Genomic DNA, 23087 nt, shown 5'->3' on the forward strand with positions numbered 1-23087 from the left:
CAGACAGGACTGCAACACTTGTTTCATGAGTAAACTGACATATAAGTGTGTTTAAATTCAAAAAAGTGGATGACAAAATTCAGCTAAAGGAATGAGGTAAGATAGGTGGCAGGGCCTGAGGGCTTCGTCTTCGCTTGCACGAATCTTGGCATCAGAGCTGTTTCCGGCATGCCACTGCTTCTTCATTCTGTGTGGCAGGTAACACGCACACCTATGAGATTTTTCTGCTGGTCATTTTAATTACACAGTTTCCCTTGTACCCCTAAGTTCTGCAGCTGTTAGTTGGCTAAAATCACGTATGCATACTGAAACATCATCAAGGCTGGAATAATCTTTGTTAAATTAGGACTAGGGAAAGAGAAAATCTTTTTTTGTTTTCCTTTCAGTGGCATTGCTGCCAAATTACAATGCCCCTGCACGAGTGTTTGTGCCGGTACACTGGAAGTATGAGGACCATGAAGCCACGAGTAAGGTGTGGGTCAGGTTTGTAACAAGCTGGAACAGATCGATTTAACCTGCTGTTGAACTGCACTGCACTGCACCAGCTGCTGCCTCTCTTCAGTCACATGCACTCATACCTGCATCTGGCTGAGCCAGTTTAAGCAGCTAAACTAGAAGAAAACTAACCCTGTAAAAGATCTTTCTTACAGTGGTTTAATTAATAATAATAATAAGTTTTCTGGTGGTTTAGCTCCTCAAACTGGCCCATCAGAGGGTAAAATGAATGGTAGGACTGTGCCTCTGTGCCTGAGGGAATAAGGGCTGAAAAAGTCAGGACAGCCTCTTTCAGCAGCAGGTAGCTACTGGATAGATTTGTTGTAGTACAACTCTGCTCCCTTAAACAAGGGAGTAAGTCCGGTGTGTCTCAGACTGAGTAACTCAAAACTGTGATTTAGCCCTCAGTCCTTTCCAGGTGCACCAGGCCTGTGCTCAGTTCGCAAAGATCTGTTCTCTCTGTCAGTTTTACTTTCAGAGTTACACAAAATAATGTGAACTTTTATGTCTTCCTTCCTGAAACGTGACCTACCAGAGAGCAATGCCCATTGTGAGGGGCTGTAGTGGCAGTGGGTTCACCATGCAAAAAGCACCTGAGTAACTTGTCTGCTTTTCTGCTACAGAACTTTGTCACCGGGCCCTGGTCTTCCTTAAAATGTGAGGGGAGGAGAAACAACTGCCTCCTTGCCCATTGCTGTGAACAATAGAAACTTTGCAAGAAGTGCTCCAGTGCTTGCACGAACAGCCTTTCACACCTTGGGTCACTTACTTGCTGCAACCCTCCCCGACTGCCATAGCGCTAGGAACATTATCAACACTTGAACTGCTGACACAACCTCCCTCTGAGACCCGAAAAGGTCACAGGAGAGCACAGTGAGGTAAACAGTAGGGAAAGTACTTGAGAGGAAAAGAATTCAGTTTTGTTCCAAAACAGTCTAACATCACTACAAGCTGCAATGCTTTGGATCATTAGAGAAAATTATGGCACTTTTATTAGCGCTTTTGGGAGCTCCTAAAAAGTGGAAGTGGATCCTGTTTGAACAGTTTGTCACGCTGTGATTTGAGGAAGTTCAGTTCTGTCTGCATTTGAACACCTGAAATCAAAGTGAAAGAAGCATTTTAACAGCAGGAAAAGACTGCCATTTGGCTTATTACAGAGTCACTAGCAAGAAGTGCACAATTCATGTTGCATTTGAATTTTGGCAAAAGTGAAGCTTCACACATATTTTATTGGAAAGATAAATGCATGGTAAAATATCAGAATGCTGGTATCTGCGAGCACGATTCCTGAAACTTCACCGTATTGTCACAGCTCTGCCACTGCACCAGCAAGTTCTTGTGCATCTGAGGTTGTGCTGCTGCAGATACCCAGAGGTGCCACTGCACTAGCTGAGCAGAGCTTCTCGGCACCTTTTTTTCACCTACACAAGCCAGATATTCTTGTTCCTAAATCCCCTGAAAACCAATGCAGGTAGAAGTTTTTAGAGTACATCTAACCCTCAGAAATAATACTGGGGTCACTATGGAGCTAAGTGTTTGTGAACACACAAATTAAAAAGCTGTAAAATAAATTGAATCAATTAAATTAAAAACATTAAATGGTATCTCCGTTTATATCTAAATACATGGCAGTGCTTTCTCAGAGGGGAAGAGGACTTCATCCCCTCCCTATCCCTCCCCCTCGAGGTCTGTAAGAACAGGTTGGGGCTGTGGATTCCCTGTGGATTTCTCGTTGTGTATTCCAGACTGCAGGATTTACCGGAAGAGATGAGATGATGGGAGGCAATGGGGAACTGTGTAGCCCAGAGAGGAATGTGCTTTCCTTCTGTGCTGGGGGTCCTGGTGGACGACAGGTTGGCCATGAGCCAGCAGTGTACCCTGGTGGCCAAGACGGACAACGAGATCCTGGCGTGCATTAAAAGGAGCGTGGCCAGCAGGTCAAGGGAGGTGATCCTCCCCCTCTGCTCTGCCCTGGTCAGGCCTCACCTGGAGCTCTGGGTCCAGTTCTGGGCTCCCCGGCACAAAAAAGACAGGGATCTCCTGGAAAGAGTCCAACGGAGGTCCACAAAGATGATACGGGGCCTGGAGCATCTGCCCTGGGAGGAGAGGCTGAGAGACCTGGGTCTGGTCAGCCTTGAGAAAAGAAGGCTGAGAGGGGATCTGATCGATGTCTGTAAATACCTGAAGTGTGGGAGATGGAGGGACATGGCCAACCTCTTTTCAGTGCTCTGTGGGGACAGGACAAGGGGCAATGGCCACAAAATGGAGCCCAGGAAGTTCCACACTAACATGCAAAAGAACTTCTTCACGATAAGGGTGACGGAGCACTGGGACAGGCTGCCCAGGGAGGTTGTGGGGTCTCCTTCTCTGGAGATATTCAAGGCCCGTCTGGACGTCTACCTGGGCAGCCTGCTCTAGGGAACCTGCTTTGGCAGGGGGGTTGGACCCGATGATCTCTGGAGGTCCCTTCCAACCCCTACAATTCTGTGATTCTGTGATTCTGTGACCATGCTGTATATTCACCAGTACCCATTTATGTCTGAAGTTCAGTTGTACCGAGAGGGACAGACTGGGTGTACAGGGACTTTGGTTTTCCACTTGAGGGTGCTGTCCAGGCTGACACAGGGCACATTCAGGGTGTCCAGCACATCACAACCAAAGAGATCGGAGACAAACTGACCACCAGATCTGGTCAGAGATTTATTCGGACTCGACGAACAGAATTCCAAAGGGTGACTCTTTCATAGACTATAAGCAGAGGAATTGTTCAACATCTGGCCCACATTAAGCAGCTAGCGGATAAATGATCACATTCAAACTACCAGTTTTTCTTACTCATAGATATATTGTAATATAAATAATAAAATGGGTTTGTCAGCTTGTTTTAAAGTTATTTTTAAGTACCTCAAATCCTAATTATTTCCTGAAAAAAATCAAAGAAGCCTGATATTTAGAGACTGCATGTCCATCTTTGTGTTCCAGACCCCTTTGGATGTCTCAAGGTGCATACTATAAAAAGACCGGTAACTTTTAAGTCTTTAAGGGAGCACCCTCTACAGTCAGAATGAGGAGCACTGTTCAGCACTCACAGTCAGAGTTCAAAATGCGTCATGATTTATATAAAAGACAAGGTATGCACAGGTCGTGTCCCTGTGCACCAGGGCTCCTCACCAAGGCCTTGTGTCCTGAATTGCTTTGGGGCATTGAGGTTTGTGCTGTGTTTTGACGATGGCCCTGTGTGCCGGTGACTCTGGTGATTAAGCAAAAATTTCTGTTCTGAGCAGTGTGACTCATATTCCACCTCTGTAACTGAGGAAGTCACAGCTAACCAGGGTGAGGGGTTGAGAAAGACAAATAACACCCCGAGCAAAGCCCCTTCCTTTGTTCCAGCGTTTTTGAACATTTCTGTTTTATTTACCCTCTGCTCTGAAATTAGCAGATTTTTGCCCAAGGAAGGCCCAATCCAAGTCCTTTGGAAGTCAGTGGGAGCTTTTCACTCATGTCAGCAGGCTTTGGATCAAACCCAGAAAAGCTGGATTTACAATACAGAGACTGCTGGTCAAGCACTGTTTTAAATTGGTTTTGATGATGCCATTCAACTAGCTACAGGAACACTAATGCATGTAGGAGCGTTGGGGTCCACCCAAGGGAATATGATATGGCTAGAGATTCTTGACATTATTACTCTAGGGCCCAAATACTTTGTGCAAATATTCACCAGTATATTTGTACAGATGCTAGTACATTCATGGCAATCTGGAGCAGAAACCATTTTCAAGCCATCAGTCAGTTACATGCTTGACTGTGTGTTGCTTGATTGGAACTGAGCATGTGAAATACAATCGGTAAGCAAAAAAAACTTTAACAAGTGACTAAATTTGTTTTTAAATTGTTAACAGCTCTATCTACACAGGTATTTACAGCTATATTTATCAAAACCATACTGCCTACAGCTTTAGAAAAATCTGGAAATAAAGAACTGATGGAAAGTGTTTTAGTAAGATGAGAGAACAGTCTTAAGTGCTCCAAGAATGCATTATAGCACACTGGCAAACAATAATAGTACACATGATCTGTACTCCCAAGACTTGAAAGCAAGAATGATGGGGTGGAATTTTTTTTGGCCTACGTAATTCAGGAGGACAGAATAGATGAGCTTAACATTTTTTTTTCTGGCCTTAAAATCTACCCAGCTGTATTGCAGTGATTCCAAAGGTGTAGTCCACCGTATTAGCTCTTCCTCCTTGTTTTGACTTGCCTCATCGAGAGGCTGAAATAACATGTAGTACTCAACCCTTGTTTTTTCATGTAAAGGGCAGCTGCGATTTGCTGAGGGACTTTATTCTGTCTTTTCTTACAATGTTTATGAAGAAAATACTGGGTTAAACTAACCAGGTTCACTGTTGGCAAAAGAAACATGGAACTGCAGAAATGGGCTCCAGCATCATCCATTTAAGCTTTTATAGGCTGCTGTATGTCCTGCTTGATGCACAATGTTTGGATTTTAAAATACAATGGCATGTCCGTACTTTCATATGTGTGCATTTTAGAATGTATTTTTACACAAGTGATAGAGCAGGCATGAAATTAGCAGATCTGTTACAAAGAGGTCTAGGAGAGTAGTGGAAGTAAAAGAGGTAACTAGCAAAAGAAAAGGGGGAAGCACGTATGATGAGAAGAGGAGCAGGAGCTGGTTTGGAAGGGCAGTGGCAGGATGGCTGCCATTCCATCAAACTGCAGCAGGAGCAGGAGTCTCATGATGAAGATTCCCATGACACCTTCCTTATCTTTTAATTTGCACTTGTGAAAAGTGCATATAAAGTAATAGTTAGGCTAATTCATTAGCATTTAATTCTCACTTTGACAGCTATAAATGGCACCATGCAAAGAACAGTATTGACATGCAGTGAAAGATCAGAGAAAATAAGGAAATCGGTGGCTTTGTTCTGGTGGTACTCCATCTGTGTTAGTGCTGCCATGGCATGTATATCCTAGCACAGTTGTCCCTTCCAGCTCATGACACCTACTTCTCTTCCTAGAGACATTCGTTCCCTCTTGGGGAAGGCAAACAGGCCAAATTTTCCTTTAATGTTGAAACACACACGGACATTTCTGTAACGGTCCTGTCACCTCCTAGGTGCATCGCTCCTGGCAAGGCTCATCCAGGGTCACCAGAACCAGCCTCTCCTCCCTTGCTCTCCTCCCCACACTCTCTTCATGTCCTGGCCCCTGCAGGCCTGGGTGCCCCACTTACGGCCTTGGGTGCCCATCTTTATGGCTTTGGGTGTCCATCAACGGCCACACGTTGTGCTTGGGGAGATTTAGATTAGATATCAGGAAAAATTGTTTCTCTCAAAGAGTGGTCAGGCACTGGAACGGCCTGCCCAGGGAGGTGGTGGAGTCACTGTCCCTTGCGGTGTTCAAGAAGTGTCTGGACAAGGTGCTGAGAGAGATGATTTAGCAGCTTAGTGGGTAGTATTGGTGACAGGAGGACAGTTGGACTAGATGATCTGGTAGGTCCTTTCCAACCCTGTGTTTCTATGATTCTGTGATCAAAGCCCTCTGGCCTCTGCGAGACGCTTCCCCGCGGGGCTCAGCACAGGACCATCCCACTCGGATCGTGGAATAGAATCATTAAGGTTGGAAAAGACCAACCGGGACCTCCCCACAGCAGCTCCCCGAGGCCGGGAGGCCAGGCCCGGCCGCCGCCCGGGGTCCTCCCTGCCGCGCTGGGAGAAGCGCCCGGCCCGGCTCCGCCCTGAGGCCGCCGCCTCCTCATCGCGCCCGGGGGCAGGCAGCGCCCGGACGCCGCTCGGGTCTCCGCGGAGACCGGGACGGCGCCGCCCCGGGGGAGAGAGAGAAAAAGGGGGCCGGGGCAGTGTCCGGGGGAGGTGGAGGTGAGGGGCGGGTATGGCCCGGCGGGGGCTGGCGGGGGAGCGGGCGGCAGGTGGCGGCTGAAGTAGCGGCGGGAGCCCGCGGGGCTGGTGGGGCCGGGGGAGAGTGCGTGAGCGCTGGCGGAGCGGGGGCTGCGGGGGACGGACGGTGCCTGGCGGGGGAGCGGGCAGTGCTTGGGGGGCGAAGCGACAGTGCCGGAGGCTTTTCGGGGTCAGGTACCCGCGCAGCCGGCGGTGCCGCGGGGAGCCGGCCGTGACCGGAGGGGTGGCGGGGGCGGAGGTGAGGGGCACCGGCTGTGCCGGGGAGCTGCGGGGGCAGCGCGGGCGCCGGGCCCGAGCAGCGGGCGGCGGCCCCTGTGTGGCCGGGGGAGTCGCCGTCACGGTGCGAGGATCTGCTGAGGCACGGGTTCCTGCTGGGGCTGCAAGGAGCAGCCAAAAGGGTGCCCTCATGGCACCCCCCCCGCCCCAGCAGAGCCGTGCTGTGGGAAGAGCTGGGAGGATCCGTGTCTCACCTGCTGCCGGGTGGAGTGCTGGTCGGCCTGCTGCTGGCTGCCAGTCGGAAGGGAAAAGAAAAATCCTTCGTGCCATTCAGCTGTAAAAGGAGAGCTTTCCGTTCTTCTGGTATAGCACAGCCAGTTAGTATGAAATCAGTACAGAAATAAGGGGTTGTATTGAGCTGTGTTTGCGGTGAAGAAGGTCAGAGCAGGCAATTGCAATGGTACTTTTTGGGAAACCATTCTGTCTTCCTGTAGGTAGCTGCTGGTTGAGTCTTCAGTACTTCACTCTTAACCCTTTGCATGGAAGGAGGATGAAATTAAAGAAAAAATTTTCTTGCTCATAATGAAAACTGTTCCCAGGAAAAAAAAAAGGCAAAGCTGGCCACAGGGCTTCATGAATACGTTTATAAATCTTTTATAATAGTAAATCATTTTTAAAAATGATTTATTTGTTCATCAAAATTCAAGTAGTAAAATAAAAAAAAAAACAGCTTAGGCTAAAGTTGAAAGAAAAAAAAGAAGTTTTAGATTGCAGTTTGCACTTCTGGAATCATTTAAAGCCAGCTTGTATGGTAAGTTTATGAGGCAGTGGCAGTTCAGTCTGAATCAAGTTAGGTATCAGAGCATGAAATGAATGTTTCCAGGATAGATGCTGATGAATTATATGAATTCAGACATCTCAATTTTAGCTAGGAAGATTTGAATATGGTTACTTTCTTACCTACACCTTTATCTACATCTGAAGATAAAATTTTCTCGTTTTGCAATTTTAACATGAAGTCGTATTTAAGTTTTGCAAAAGTCAGACAGAAAGTGTGTTTGAGGGGACAAACGTGGAGACTTCTGTCCTCCAAAGGAGCCAGTCTTTCTTCTGACTGACCAGAGACAACTGCAAGATATGAAAATGTGCTGGTGACTCATCTATCTGCAAGCTCAAGTTTATCAAGATATTTAGGAGATGTACAGAGACTTAGAAATCCAAAGGAGCTTTTTTTTCGATTTCTTTTATATTGTTAACCCAAGGCTGTATGTTGGAAAAAATCAGACTGTGATATGCTGATGCTTCAGTGCATCAAAGAAGCTGGCAAAACTGAACAGTGCATCTGATATTAAGCCAAAATTTCTCTTTATTTAGAATCAATGCTACTCAGTGAGGAATACCTGTTCTGGGTTATTAGCTGTAACAAACTGATGAAATTCATATAAAATATTAATTTTATTAATTCCCTTCTTCTGTTAGAATTGCATTAAGGAGATAAAGCAAAGAGAAGAGATTTCTCAATTTGATAGTTGCTTCTGGCAGGAAGGAGAGCAAATATATGCAGTGAAAAGTAATTATTACATTGCCCTTCCATTGCAGTCCACCTGAGTCCACAGAAACTGGATTTATTATTGTAGCCTATCACTCACATAATTCAGAGAGACTCAGCTTCTCTGTTCACGAGTGAAAGACTAGATTTCTGCTGCAATCTCTACAGGCAGTGGTTGAGGAATTAATGATATACTTCATTAAAAATGTCCCTTCTGGGCTGGTGCCTTTTCCACTTGTTCTTAGAGGATGTCTAAGGACACCCTAGTCTACAAAGAAATGAAGACAGTGGTGGTGCTTGAGGGTGTCTAAGCTATCCACTCTTTCCTCCCAAGTTTACCTGGGGACACTCACTGACCTGTCTGAAATCTGAAGCCCAGAAGTTGGGGCTTCACTTGAGGAAGTTCTTTTTCTTCTCTGAACAAGGTCACAAGCTTGATGGAAGGCATTTTTATTGTGGTTTTGAAGGTTACTTGTGGTTTTCTGACATCCTTTTCTATTCAGAATTTAAATAGTATTTGGTCTGAAGGAGAGAGCAAGTTCTGAAGAGTCAGTATCACAACAACAGCCAATCTTCTACAGACCTAGTGGTGTCCAGTAAACACAAGAATCACTTTGTCAGTCATTTCTGAAATTGAGTGTTTTTTTGAAAGTCGATTGATGTGGATTATGTTCCTGAGCCTAAGAGGGCTCAATGTGGATTATGTTCCTGAGCCTAAGAGGGCTCAAGAAATAAAAAGGTTTCAGGAAAGTCTAATAGCTTTCTGTTCTTTGAGATAGATACCCCTGTTAAAAGTTCAGCTATCTTTTGTTCATAGAATCATACAATGATTTGTGTTGGAAAGGACCATCTAGTCCTTCCCCCCTGCCATGGGCAGGGACATCTTTCACTAGATCAGTGAAAGTTATGGATGAACAACTTCTGGAAATGCTCAAGGCCAGGTTGGACAGGGCTTTGGGCAACCTCATGTCTTACCACCCTCATAGTGAAGATTTTCTTCCTTATATCCAGTCTAAATCTACTCTCTTTTAGTTTAAAACCGTTACCCCTTGTCCTAACATTACACACCTCTGTAAAAAGAATCTCTACGTCTTTCCTATAAGTCCCCTTTAAGTATTGAAAGGTTGCAATAAGGTCTCCCCAGTCTTCTCTTTTCCAGGCTGAACATCTCCAGCTCTCTCAGTCTTCCTTCATAGGAGAGGAGTTCCAGCCCTCTGATCAGTTTTGTGGCCCTCCTCTGGATGTGCTCCAGCAAGTCCGTGTCCTTCTTATGTTGGGGGTCCCAGAGCTGGATGCAGTACTCCACATCAGGTGTCAAGAGACTGAAGTAGAGGCAGAGAATCACCTCTCTCAGCCTCCTGGCAACTCCTCTTTTGATGGAGCCCAGGGTACAATTGCCTTTCTGGGCTGCAAGCACACACTGCTGGCTCATGTTGAGTTTTTCATCCACCCACACCCCCAAGTCCCTTCTCCACAGGCCTGCTCTCCATCCACTTGTCAGCCAGTCTGTACTGATGTTTGGGATTGCCCTGGCTCAGGTGCAGCATCTTGCACTTGGCCTTGTTGACCTTCATGTGTGCCCACTTCTCAGGCCTGTCCGGATCACACTGGATGAAATCCCTTCATTCTGTTGTGTCATCTGCAACGCTCAGCTTGGCATCATCTGCAAACTCACTGAGGGTGCGCTTGATCCCACCGTCTATGTTGTTAATTAAGATATTAAGCAATACTGGCCCCAGTACAGACCCCTGAGGGGAACCACTCACAACTGATGTCCACGTGAACATAGAACTGTTGACTGCAACTCTGGCTGTGGCCATCTGGCCAATTCCAGTCCATCAAATCCATCTCTCTCCAATTTAGAGACAAGGATGTTGTGTTGGAGTGTATCAAAGACCATAGGGAAGTCCAGGTAGATAACATCGCTTGGTCTTCCCTTGTCAGCTGACATAGCAGACCTCCATCATCGAAGGCCACCAGATTGGTCAGGCATGATTTGCCCTTGTTGAAGTCATGATGGCTGTCTCAAATCACCTCCTTGTCTTCCATATGCCTTAACATTGCTTCCAGGAGGATCTGATCCACGATATTCCCAGGCACAGAGGCGAGGTTCACTGGTCTGTGTTTTGCAGGGTCTTCCTTTCTACCCTTTTTTAAAGCCAGTGAGATGTTTCACTTTTTCCCCTCACTGTGGACTTCACCTGACTGCCATGACTGGTTCACATGTTGGTCCACACTATCATAGATTTGAGAACACATGTAAAGAAAGACCTGAAAATAAATTTCTACCTGTAGCAGGACATTTTGACAGCTCTTACTTCCATGTAGATGGGGAGTTCGATCCTTCCACGTACAGCTTCTCTGTTGTTCGTAACAGTACATTGACAGATGACTTCTAGAGAGATTAAAATGTATTTTGTTGACTGATCTAACCAGGGAAAGTCTGGTCATTATCTGAACGTTTCTGAGAAAACTGTGAGTCCTTGGGCCCTAAGTTTTTAGTAGCATTATGTAGCAAGTAGAAATAAAGACGGTCAACAGTACAAGAGTATTCAGAATAAGCCTATATATCTGGAAACTCAGAAACCTAAGTGAATGTTCGTACATCAGTTGTCAAACAAATTTTACCTAGGTCTTCATTTGAAAATCTCTTTTTAGAATGAACTAAACAGAAGAAACCACACCTGTATCAGAAGGATAATTCCAGCTCCAGTTAAAAGTCTTTCTCCCAGATGTAGACGTTGTATTGAGATTTACCTCAAGGCAGCAATTCAGAGCTGTGGCAGATGAAGATGCATTCTTAATTCCTTGGACAAATGTGTCATTTTTCTTGCTACTTTATCACTCCGCTAATTCTTCCTCGAACAGAAATATGATCAAGCTAGGATGTACTATCCATCTTTATTGTATGCAATAAAGAATACACCTGTTTTTGCGTGCTTGTTGTTGACAAGGTCCTTTAGAAACACAATATTATGCGACGACAAGAAATCTATAACCGTTTTCTAAATTTTTATTCTGTATTGTAACACCAGCTTCTAAAATCTTCTAGAAACTTCCCATGCAAAGTTTTTGGGGATAAATTTGCTTTCTGGCTCATAGATCTAGACAGGTTCATATTTTCTGAAATATGTACAGCTGAGGACAATGCTTTACAGACTAGTGAGAGAACAGAAAATCTCTGTAGGAGATGGTAAGGCTATAGCCATGTAGACATAGCTCTGACTTTTGCTTATTTTACAACTGGTTTGTGACCTCTGCTTGCAACAGATTCTAACATCCATCCTCTAGCAGCTGAGCTGCTGTGTTAAGACTTCGGAAGCAATTATTTAAAATGAAAGATCTCTCAGGGAGTTTTAAAATCTTAATTCATAGCCATCTCTCTAAGAGGATAAAATGCAGCAAGGGTGTTATCATGTACTTTTTGTTTTTCCAAGTCAAACATGAGTAAGGGAAGGTCTTGTAAGCTTCCTACTCACCTCTAGGAGAAATATGGGAGGAATACAGATAGAATGATGTGATGCTGAGGGTCCCTGCAATTTATTTGAATATGTACACTCAGAATTTACTTTTGGCTATGTATATAGAATATTTAAGCGTTTGTTTTTTTTCAGGTTCCTTTTCCAGAGGTCAATAAGGACTTGATGACATGAATCCAGATATTACCAGGTATGATGTAGCAGTTGGAGGTTTTTATTGTTCAGCAGAGATGTTTTCTGCAGCACTACAGTTTGATCAGATTGAGGTCAACGATAAATGAACACCTTTGTCCTGCCACAAGCCACTTGGGCTTCTCTTCCCTATCTTGTTTAGCCTGCACAGATGATTTTGAAACCATGTGGTAAATTGCGCTGAGGAACTGGTGTGGGGGGAAATCAACCCAAGTAAAAAGAAAAAAAATGTTTTAACCCAAATGTTTCTCTCAGCCTGTTTCACTGTGAGGCCTCACAAATACTTATGCTGAGTACAGGCAGGCTGTAGCACAGAAATGGGAGTGCTTGTCAGGAACGGGTGGAGGCCCAGGGCCTACTCCCAGTTGGCAGTGTTGGGTTCAGTTGGCAGTGTTGTTAACGCTTTATGTTCAGTTATCAAAAACCTGTGACAGCAGAAGAATCTCTTCACTCTGGACAGAGCAGGAGATTCATTTCAAAGTTTAAGAGGTGGTGCTGAATCTCTCCACCCATTGATATAATCTTAAAGGAAACGTCTGCTTCCTCCCTCGCTGTGGTCACCTGTGCTGCAGTCTGGCTTTGTTCAGGTGAAAGCAAATTCACAAGAGGGAAGATTATATAATTTCAGAGGACTAACATCCACAAATCAAAACAAATAGTCTGTCTTGTTTTCTGTACTGTGGGCACTGATTAACATATATTTGCCTTTGAAATGCTGAAGATTGAGTCCGTAACTCACAGCACTATCTGGAAGATCACTTTTTTTCCTTCTTTTAATTTTAACTCTTTGTATGCATCCAAACATTACTATGATAGAACAAGTTCACACTAAAATCCAACGTAAACAGGTGAGAGCGGTTTTGAGCTGACTCTACTTCAGCTGTGAAGTAGATAGTTTATAGATGGTATATAGCCTGTTGATAAGAACAAAATTGTAATGAGATTTCCAGAGTCAGGACAGTTTATTGTACCCTATGTTTTATCTCATGCTTGTATTCCTGATGTCCATTCCAAATTTATTTCCCGTAGCAGAAAACCCATGCCTTTACCTGAAGAGAAAGGGGAAAGCAAGTGTCTTTATCTGACACAAGAATGTACTTAAAAACAGATGATGTAATTATTTCTTACTAGTAAACTGAATTGTTCTAGTTAATATATTAATTGAGTGCTGCAGGCACATCTGCAATGTAACATGTCACAGGTGTGGAATTTATGCAATGCTTTTGATTGCAATGCAACACACTGCAGGTTGTGTTGTAAAAGCTCCAGCTAACACAGTCTTTAGATCCGGAGTGCATCTGATGAACAGGTGTATAGGAAACTCTACCAAGAGCTGGGGTACTGCATACATAGTGCAGGTTCTTGTATCGTTATGTTGGGTTTATCAGTTTCAGGAGCTGTTACCCAGCCTGGGCTGATGTCTGTTGAAAAGCTACCATAAAGCTACCAAAGCTAAGCTGAGCAAGCCAATGCTCTCCACCAGGTACATCCGTTCTATCAGAAGAAGGAGACAGAGCTACTCTCCTTGGTCCTGCTAGACACTCATGGTCCAGACCTCACACACAGGCTTTCTAGCTGTGGGCTGTTTTCCTCAGATTGCTGAAATATATTGCAGATCTTTGTTCCACATCCTTGACTGTCCTTCTGTTTGAAGTAAAGGCTTTAATTTTATTGTGGGTCTCCATTACATATATATATATATATATATATATATATATCACAGAATCATCTAGGTTGGAAGAGACCTCCAAGATCACCCAGTCCAACCTCTGACCTAACACTAACAAGTCTTCCACTAAACCATACCACTAAGCTCTACATCTAAACGTCTTTTAAAGACCTCCAGTGATGGTGACTCAACCACTTCCCTGGGCAGCCCATTCCAATGCCTAACAACCCTTTCGGTAAAGAAGTTTTTCCTAATATCCAACCTAAACCTCCCCTGGCGCAACTTTAGCCCATTCCCCCTCGTCCTATCACCAGGCACGTGGGAGAATATGTAATATATGAAAAAAAAAGAAAGAAAGAAAAAAAAACTTGAAAGAGGGAAACGGGCTCTGTTTGGGTTATTTTTCTGTAACAAGGGTTATTTTTACCCACTGGGGTACTGTCAGAGTTTTTCTGGGGAACTGCTTCCTTATTGTCCATCTGTCTTCATACGTATGTGAAAGATAACCACCTTCTGAAGGATTTGAAAGATGTTATGCCAGAGATTGTTTTTAATATTTTTAAACAAAAGATCATTGCTTTTTGTTTTGTTTTGTTTTTACTGTTTAGAGATGATACTAAAGAAAAAACTTGAAATCAGAATTCCTGAAATAATTATTATGTGATTTATCTTGTAAAGTTATTTTCCCCCAGTAATTACATCGATTTGTGGTGAACTGAAGAAAGGAGAAAGTGACCCTGAGTATCTGTGTTTTAAAAATAAACCCTGAGCTCAGCTAACATGAATCAGGGCTGTGCTGTGACAGCCAGAGATGTTAACTTTGTACAGGGAAATTGAAATGGCTGTGGCTGTCACTCTGGCCTGGGTTATGTTCACTTATCCAGTCACTGTAACTGGTAGAGGTATGATTGTCTCAGCTCACATAGTTCATATTCAATATTTTTTTTTTAATAAATATCATCATAGAGTAGATTGCATTAGTCATTAAGCAGTAATGATTGTGAAAAGTGAGTCAGTTCTTTTAGTTGTGGAGAAAGGGAAATCTTTCTGTTGGTTGCTGTTTCTCAGACAATGTTTTAAATGTATTTTGCTTTTGCTGTAAAGTTAGGAATGTAGATGCTATTCTCAGATAAAGTTTTAGGTTTTATGTTTTGAAATGAAAGAAAAATAATGAAAACGTACTAGTTTTAGAAGTATAAGGGTGTCATTTTCAAAATCTTAATTTTAGTAATTAAAATTTCATTCTTCTCTCTAAGCTTTGAAACAGCCTGGGGAGTTTGTGGGAACAAATAACCTGGGAAACTGATGGAACTGTTGATACTGAAATTCAAAGCCAGCTGGTAGAAAGTAATTAAAGCTTGTGTGTTCCCTGCGTGAGGGAGGAGAATGGAGATTGTGTGAAAAGTTATGATCTGCATCTGTAGGTGTGCTAGGTTATAATAAAGGATGCCTCCCTCAACCTAATGCAAACAAACTCACCTAGCATGGAATGATAGATAAGCACTTTTCTAGTCTCTGTTGGCATTCAAGATGATCCAATTCCACTTTGATGTTTTATCTTTGCTAGATCTGTGGCATAGAAGTCACATGTATTTGTTCCTTTGTCTTCCTGTTTCCTTATTATCACAACTGTTTCTCTCATTTTGTCTGAAGATTAGCAGTTCAGGAGTTCAGTGCTTCACTTAGCTGAATGTTCGTTATTGCTGGGGTGATAAATGAGAAACACATATTTGGGGAAATGCCCCATTTGTGGCAGAGTGAAGGATAGCATAGGGCTTGACTCACTGTAGGGACTGACTGTACAAACGAGCAATGGTGAAGCTTTGGACTGCAGGGCAGTAGGAACTTTGGATGATGCTAGAGATGAAGACCTTCTGAGAGCTGCTATAAACTGTGCAGAACCAACCATGTGGCCAGAGGTGGCAGAACAGAGGAGGAAAGCCTTTCCGTTCCGGAACAGAACACAAACACCCTTCTGCCAAAGGTGATTCCTAGAGAACAGACTAGGAGAGGGCCATCAGTCCAGAACCATACCACTATTTGCTTTGTAATGTGCTTTGGAAGTGCTGAAGACTCAGATGGCACATTGGACAAGCATTGCATTGTCACATGAACTTACGTGAAAAAGACTTCGATGAGGGTCGTGCAGGATTTTAATTCTTCCTTTCAAATCCTGACAAATATGCTTACATCAAGAAGTTTGAAGATGTGACATAAGTATGGCCTAAGACTTGGAAACTTGAACCTACTACCTTCTATTTGTTTTTCACAGTTTTTCAGTTTCACAGTTATAATTAAAAGTTTTGAGGCCTGATCTGTAATTGTTGAGTAACAGGAATAGTGATAATCAATTGAAAAATTTCATTTGGCAGCAGAAAAGATGTCTGGGGTATGTATCATATTGAAAGGTATGGGCACATAGTTCCCATTTCTCCAGCATCCAAACATCATGCACAGGAATTTAGGTTATAAGACAAGAACTTACCTTTGGAAGAATTTTGTGGATTTCCCATAGCTGTCATTGTTACAGGCTTAAAATTTTGAGCCTTACCCAGTGTGTATTCTCACAGAGTGTGATTTCTTTTATTTTCTGTTTCCCTCCAAAACCTGTGAAAATGTCTCTATCAGCGTACAAACTACTTGTTTGTACAGTCTTTGGGGATAAGTAAGCTTAGAGAGCTTTTTGGCAGTTTTTTACTGTCTCTTAACTCAGTTTGAAGGAAGATGCCTCTCTAAGACTCGCCTTACTCTTGCTTTGTTTGGTTTTGGTGAATTGAGAGAAAGGAGACAAGCAGTTAAGATTGAACTAAGTTTCCTCTTAATTTCTTAATGTATCTCCCAGCCTGAATTCTTAGCTTTCTGTGGCCGAGTCCAATAACTTGATTTTGTTTCCTTAGTTCTCTCAAGTGATGTAATCCAGTGAGTCCTATTTCTACAGAAAGACCAGAGGAAATACCAAGCATTAGAAGAAAGAATGAAGGAAAAAAATCCAAAGAAATTGCTGAGTAGCTGGTCTGGATTTTATAAGTGCCTCCTTCTTGCGTTTTACATTTGTAAATGTATGCTTTCAAGAAACACACATAAAGATGGTAATACCTGTGTATGTATTTTGGAGGGTGTTCTAGCTGGTACTTTGGATGCTTGAGTTGCCTTACTTGGATACTAATAGTGTCTGATGTTCTTGCTAAGAGGTAGTATGTGTGTAGTCTTCTACGCAGTGATGGTAGAACATGGTTTTCTTCACTCAGAGGGCGGTGAGGCACTGGAACAGGATGCCCGTAGAAGCTGTGGGTGCCCCATCCCTGGAGGTGTTCAAGACCAGGTTGGATGAGGCCCTGAGCAACCTGATCTCGTGGGTGGCATCCCTGCCCATGGCAGGGGGGTTGGAGCTAGATGATCTTTGAGGTCCCTTCCAACCCAAGCCATTCTATGAAGATTCTGTAGTGTTCTTATGCCTCACCAAAACAATCAGCATGCAGGGTTTTTTTGTTGAAAAATTGTTTGTAAAGTTAGCATTCAGTAGCAGAATAGTGATTGTTCCAAAGTGTCAGGAAAACAAAGTTGATGTTACCTCACCCCACCCTGGAATTAAAAAAGGAACATTATTTCATTTAATAGTAGAGACCCGGGGTAAGTGTCAGACAGAGTCTGCAAAGGTCTTCAGCTTTCGTCTCTGCTGCTTTTTACACTGGTTACTTAGCATACCGCTTTATTTTTGTGACTTGTTTGACTAACAGGTGCTGCAGTTCAACATGAGTTTCTTCAGGCTTAGTAGGGAAGCATCTCCAAGGGTCTGGAGAAGCAGTATGGACAAAACAGCCATGATATTATTTCTAACTGCATGTAAGGATGACAAGTTCTTGTGTTTTTTTACGATTCAGGAGGGTAGGTTTTGGCTTGTTTGGGGATCTGTTTGGTAGGATCTCATGGGAGACTGTCTTGGCAGGTAAAGGGGTTGGACAGCTGGTTGGTCTTCAAGGACAACCTCCTCTAAGCACAAGTGTAGTATATTCCAACATGCAAAATGTCAAACAACAACAGCAGGAAGCCAGCAGGGATGAACATGAAATTGTTGATGGAGCTCAAACACAGAATAAAAGTATCAGGAAGGTGGAAGTGGGAGTGGCATGCAAGAATTGAGATAGGAAAGTCAGAGCTGTGTTGGAGCTAGGGATGCAAAGGGCAAAGAGAAGGGCTTCTCTAAGTACACTGTCAGCAAAAGGAATGCTAAGAAAAATTTGGGCTCACTGTTAGAAGTACCTCCTGACCAAAGACCTGGAGAAGCCTGAGGTCCTTAGTGGCTTTTTTGTTTTTGTTTTTTCCTGGTTAAACCAGTACTTGGTTTTTACTGAGTAAAATCAAGGAATCTTACTCATCCACCTCAATAAGGGATAATAGAGTGAGAAGAGCTGTCTGATTTGCATTCTGACGTGGATGACTGACATCAGCCTGTAAGCTGTGTTGTCGGTCAGACCTGGCAGTCTACTTTGGAGTCAAGAAGTCAGAGAAGCCTAACAACCAAGAAGCTGGCAAGCAGACCACAAGGTATGGCAATTAGTAATTTATATTGGCTAAGGAAGAAGAGAGTATTGTTCTCTGGAGAACTAGGTAGCCAAGTTTTTCTATTTGCTAGATGCTGATTTGTAGCTTCTAGCACTTCTTTTGTGTTTTTATGCTTTTTCTGGGACAGGGGACTCCCAAAAGAGAGTGTAAATGAAAATTGTTGCCTTCGAACAGAGCAGCACATGACCAGCCCACACTGAAGCATGAGGTAGAGCTAAAGTTGGTGAAAAGTTGGAAAGTTTAGAAACCAAAGCAGCACAACCCAGTTTTCGCAGTGGGTTGAAAAGAGATGTTTTCTTAGTCCAAGGGTTGTGGAGGCAAATTTTGCCATTCTGCTTTTAAAACTATGAGTGAAAAATTAAGCTTCTGTTGGATTAGTAATGGAAGTAAACAAATAGAGAAAATCAATTCAAAAAGATGAGTTGCAAAATTAATTTATTCTTGAGTGGGCAGCAGACATGAAATAATTTGGTAGGAAATATCAGCTGGTAGATCCAAGTAAGAACATCTGAAAGCCAGGAAGTTGAGTATAACTGGTCATTGGTGGCAAGACAAGGCTGCATAAATCATTTCAAGTTTTCAGCCAGCTTCCAAACAACAGAATGTGGAGAACAAAGTCTGGATGGTGAGAGTAAGCCTGGGAGAACTTAGTGTTGATGATTACAGAAGGAAGATTTTGTTTTTTTTTTCATTACTAGCCAAAGTTGGAAAAGTCTTATTTCACACACACACCAAAAAAAAAAAAAAGTGGAGATTTTGCCAGAGCTTGAGGTTTTAGGGAAAAGAAAAGCTCATTCAGAATCACAAGAAAAAAAGATGAGAAAGCTGGGGAATATAGGAGAAATTAGGCAGAATCAGCTGAAGGTAAACAGAGGTTCATAGTCTAGATTCATACTAGAATGCACCCATGTGGTTGGAGGAGGTCCTGTATCAGTTATGACCAGAGCAAGCAGTCTTACAATAATCTCCAAAAGAAGTTCAGAGAAATGGTGGTGTAGAGGGTGATAGCTTTTGAAGGAAAGATACTTTGACAAATAAAATGGGGAGAAGGCATACCAAGAGAGTGAAGGTTAATAAATTGTTCATGGACTGGTACGATAAGGAAAGATTTTGATTTATTTTTTTTTTCCATCAGAGGACATTCGTAGGCATTGTTCTTAATTAATAAACTTCAGCTGAGTCCCTCGGACACTGGCAGGCTGTTGTTAAATTCACTTGATAGATAAGGAAAGCTTTAAATTAAAATGGGAAAGAACTAGCAGAGGGAAAAGGGAAAGAGAGTGATCTCTGGGAAAGGAAACATTGATAAGATGATATCAGAAAGCAGGTATATCCCCGGGGATGAGGGAATGGAAACAAACATATCCAAGCTGAGATAAAATTTGAAAAGTTTAATGTATTCCCTTAAGGCAACTAGAACTTAGGTAATATTTGTCTCAGCATGCTGAAAATAGTAGTATATGTACTTAAGAATATTTGAGCAAAGATTTTTTTTACCTGTACGTTTTTAACAAATTGACAATACTTGAAATATGTTAGATGGAAAAATCATCCCACCAACTGTAATCCCAGTATTGTGATCCTAATGTGAAATTGGGGGCAGAAAAACCTTGGAGACTGAGATGAAGACATTAAAGGTAACATGGGTGCAGAAAAGATAGCCTATGTCATGTTAGCCGAAGCTTTCTTTGTTAAAATTATTTCTCTATAAGGGAACTGCAGTAAATTTCACGTCTGAACTCGTAATTTATGTAACTGTAACAAGTAGTTTGATGGGGTACTTAGGGACATGGTTTAGTGGGTGATATTGGTGGTAGGGGGACGGTTGGACCAGATGATCCTGGAGGTCTTTTCCAACCTTAATGATTCTATGATAATGGGAAGTATCAAATAGGTAGGAAACTGTTTAGAAAAGCTATCGGGAGGGAGTCGACCTATGGAATTTTTGAATAATTGATTTCTTAGCTAAATTAGGTAAAGGTTCAAATGCATAATATATAATGATAACCCAAATTTAGAAAATATGGGCAAGTGCAGGACTGGAATACAATGGCTCTTCCTATTTGAAGTAGCAGGGAACCTTTATGAACATGCATAGGACTCTGTTTCTACACCCCAGCTGCTTCTGGAGAGCAGTGAAGGGGAGACAGACCTGGGGATCCTGGTGGCCAGCAGGATGACCATGAGCCAGCACTGTGCCCTTGTGGCCAAGAAGGCCAGTGGCATCCTGGGGTATATCATAAGGGCTGTGGTTAGTAGGTCGAGAGAGGTTCTCCTTCCCCTCTACTCTGCCCTGGTGAGACCACATCTGGAATATTGTGTCCAGTTCTGGGTCCCTCAGTCCCAGAAGGACAGAAAACTGCTCGAGAGAGCCCAGCGCAGAGCCACGGGGATGATGGAGTGGAGCATCTCCCTTAGGGGGAGAGGCTGAGGGAGCTGGGGCTCTTTAGCTTGGAGGAGACTGAGGGGTGACCTTATTAAGGAGGTTACGCTTAAACATGAGACAAAACTTTTTTATAGTGAGGGTGACAGAGCACTGGAACAGGCTGCCCAGGGGGTTGTGGAGTCTCCTTCTCTGGAGACATTCAAAACCCACCTGGATGTGTTCCTGTGTGACCTGATCTAGGTGTTCTTGCTCCAGCAGTGGGATCGGACCAGATGATCTTTCAAGGTCCCTTCCAATCCCTAACATTCTGTGATTCTCAGAAAAACTGGGAGAGCCTCTCCATTTTGCTCTCCAAAATATTAAGATTTAAGAGGCTTTTTTTGTTTTTAATTATTTCAGCCATAGCCCCATGCAAAAAAAATAAAGCAGCTTGAATCCAGAAGCAATATAACTGCATCCGTATGGTGGTGCGCTTCCACATTAACTAGTAATTTCCCCTGTGGCACTAATGTGCTGCTGGGGGTTAATTAAGTCCTAGGAAAACTGGCTATACCAGGAAGTCTACCACAGGAATACCTGTGCTGCTTCTGGCAGCAATGTCGTTAGCATGATGCTGCACTTAAGCTAATAAGACTTGACAGACCTAAACAGCTTGGCCCAGAGGCACTTGGTGGATGTTTGTACCTGTGGCATTATCCACCCACAAACTCAGCTAATCCATCTCTAGACAATAGACCATCTGCAGTATCATCAAGAACTGGAAGGCCTTCCTAGCCAGAGTAAGAGAAGTCAGGTGACGTTTAATAGTAGAAAGTGCAGAGTTGTGTATCTGGGGACTAATAACAGAAATTTATATTAAAAATGAGGGTGTTAAAGCTAGACACTCCTCTCAGAAACCTTGTTCACAGTCTAGTCATAAACAGAGGAATGTGCAAGGAAAGGTTTTCTGTCTCTTCAACTATGGCTAGTTATATTAGGAGAGAATTAGAAGCCATGGACTTGTTTAGCCTAAAATAAAGGATTAGATAAAAGTACTGTTCTATAAACGGTAAGAAGAACTTGCTCATGGTAAAATCCTGTGCTAATACAAAAACAAAAGGCATTCAAATTGTTGATTGTAGTTGGTTTGTTAGTAGTTAGTGCAGTACCACGCTAAAACTACATTGCTGCTAGAACCAGCATGGGCATTCCTGTAGTAAACAACCTTCCAAGGTTGGAAGTATTTGCTGCAAAAATGGTGAGACACCTCTAATACATCTTGGTACCCTTCAGTAGAAAGGTATTATTGTTGCCTCTTATAGCAAAAAGCTGAAAGTGACTCAGCGCAGTTTTGAATGTTCCTAAGATTAACTGCTTCCTGAGGTAGAAAGGAGGAGGAAACAAGTTCGTGAGTTGTATTTTGGAATCTGGAAAGAAGTTGGAAGTTCTGTGCTATTCTGGGCCAGAATTCGTACAGCAGAGACCTAAATCACTGCTGCATCTACATTCCCAGTGTGTGCTGCGTAAACATTAAGGCAGGGGCAGAAGAGTTTAGGGGAGGGAATATTGATTTGATCAAAAAGCAAACTAAAAACTCCAGCGTAATCTCTGTTTTTATTATTATGGATCTTTATATTATCTTCCTCTTAACAGTGTAAGCAGTGAACAGTGGCTAATGCAATAACGTCTAGCTTAACACTGCAGTTAAAAACTGGACAGCAGATACCTACACCTAGTTTTCTTCAGAGTGGATAGGTAATTACCCTGTTCTTTATGAAGATTTTTAAGTCTTTTTTCTCTCTTTTTCCCTCACCCTTATCTCCTGCATTCACATATGCAAATTTATATGAGTATTCATGTAGCTATATTCTAATGTTTAGCTTGGGAATAGATTCTGTAAGGGAAGCAGCAGAATGACTCTTTGAAGATGTAAGCAACAGTTACGCTTTCTGGGTAAACCTGCTTAGCCATTTTAACTGTGAGACGAGGAGTAGCCTTTCTAGCCAGATTCCGTGCTGCTTCTCAAACAGTTCGGCTTTGAAAGTGAAACTATATAAATATGTCCCTACGGGAATTAAGTGTAGTGGTGTTACTGATCCACGGCTCAGATTTCATGGAGCCCTGTAGTGCTATTCTCTGCTGTGGTGCTTAGATACTGCAGTTGCATTCCTCCTGCAAAGCACAGCAATTTCTGCTTTCCTAGCAGCAGTTCAAGTGCAGCCTGATAGGAGAAACCTTTGTCACTCTAAGGATTCAGATAGAAATGTCAAGTTAAAAAGAAAAAATCAAGAGAGGTAAGATTTAACAATGTAAATGCAACTGGCAGGACTGCTGGACTGTGCTAAATCCAGTTGCTTCAAGACCTTGTGTTGACTTCAAGGAGCCTTATTCAAGTATATATTGAGTGCCTGATCTTGTCATGGTATAGGCTTAGCCTTGTCCTAAGCGTTGCCCTCCCTGTGCCCATGGCATAACTGTGATAATTCTCTGTTCTTGATTTCGTCTTCACATGCACATTCTACTACAAAATTAATGCTGTTTTTTCAGCATTTACTCTTAAGCTCACTGTGAAATCCTCATGCTGATCTGTTCAGTGTCACGTATGGGGGAGTGTTTTGCAGTG

The 23087-nt window shown here is 42.9% G+C and overlaps 1 protein-coding gene across 2 annotated transcripts in view; it reads left to right on the forward strand.

The window, feature by feature from the left end:
• The first annotated feature begins 6259 nt into the window (after window positions 1-6259).
• Window positions 6260-23087, forward strand: part of CERS4 (ceramide synthase 4) — a 54697-nt gene continuing 37869 nt past the window's right edge. Inside the window, exons 1-2 of one of the 2 annotated variants that reach the window (XM_035568167.2) lie at window positions 6260-6392; window positions 11811-11865. In XM_035568167.2, coding sequence (XP_035424060.1) covers window positions 11846-11865 — 20 coding nt within the window. In that variant the 5' untranslated portion in view covers window positions 6260-6392; window positions 11811-11845. Of the gene's footprint in view, window positions 6404-11810; window positions 11866-23087 lie in introns of both variants that reach the window. The other variant, XM_050715635.1, reaches the window with a different exon arrangement.

The sequence above is a fragment of the Cygnus atratus genome, chromosome 26 (genome assembly GCF_013377495.2).
Source record: "Cygnus atratus isolate AKBS03 ecotype Queensland, Australia chromosome 26, CAtr_DNAZoo_HiC_assembly, whole genome shotgun sequence".
NCBI classification, from domain to species: Eukaryota; Metazoa; Chordata; class Aves; order Anseriformes; family Anatidae; genus Cygnus; species Cygnus atratus.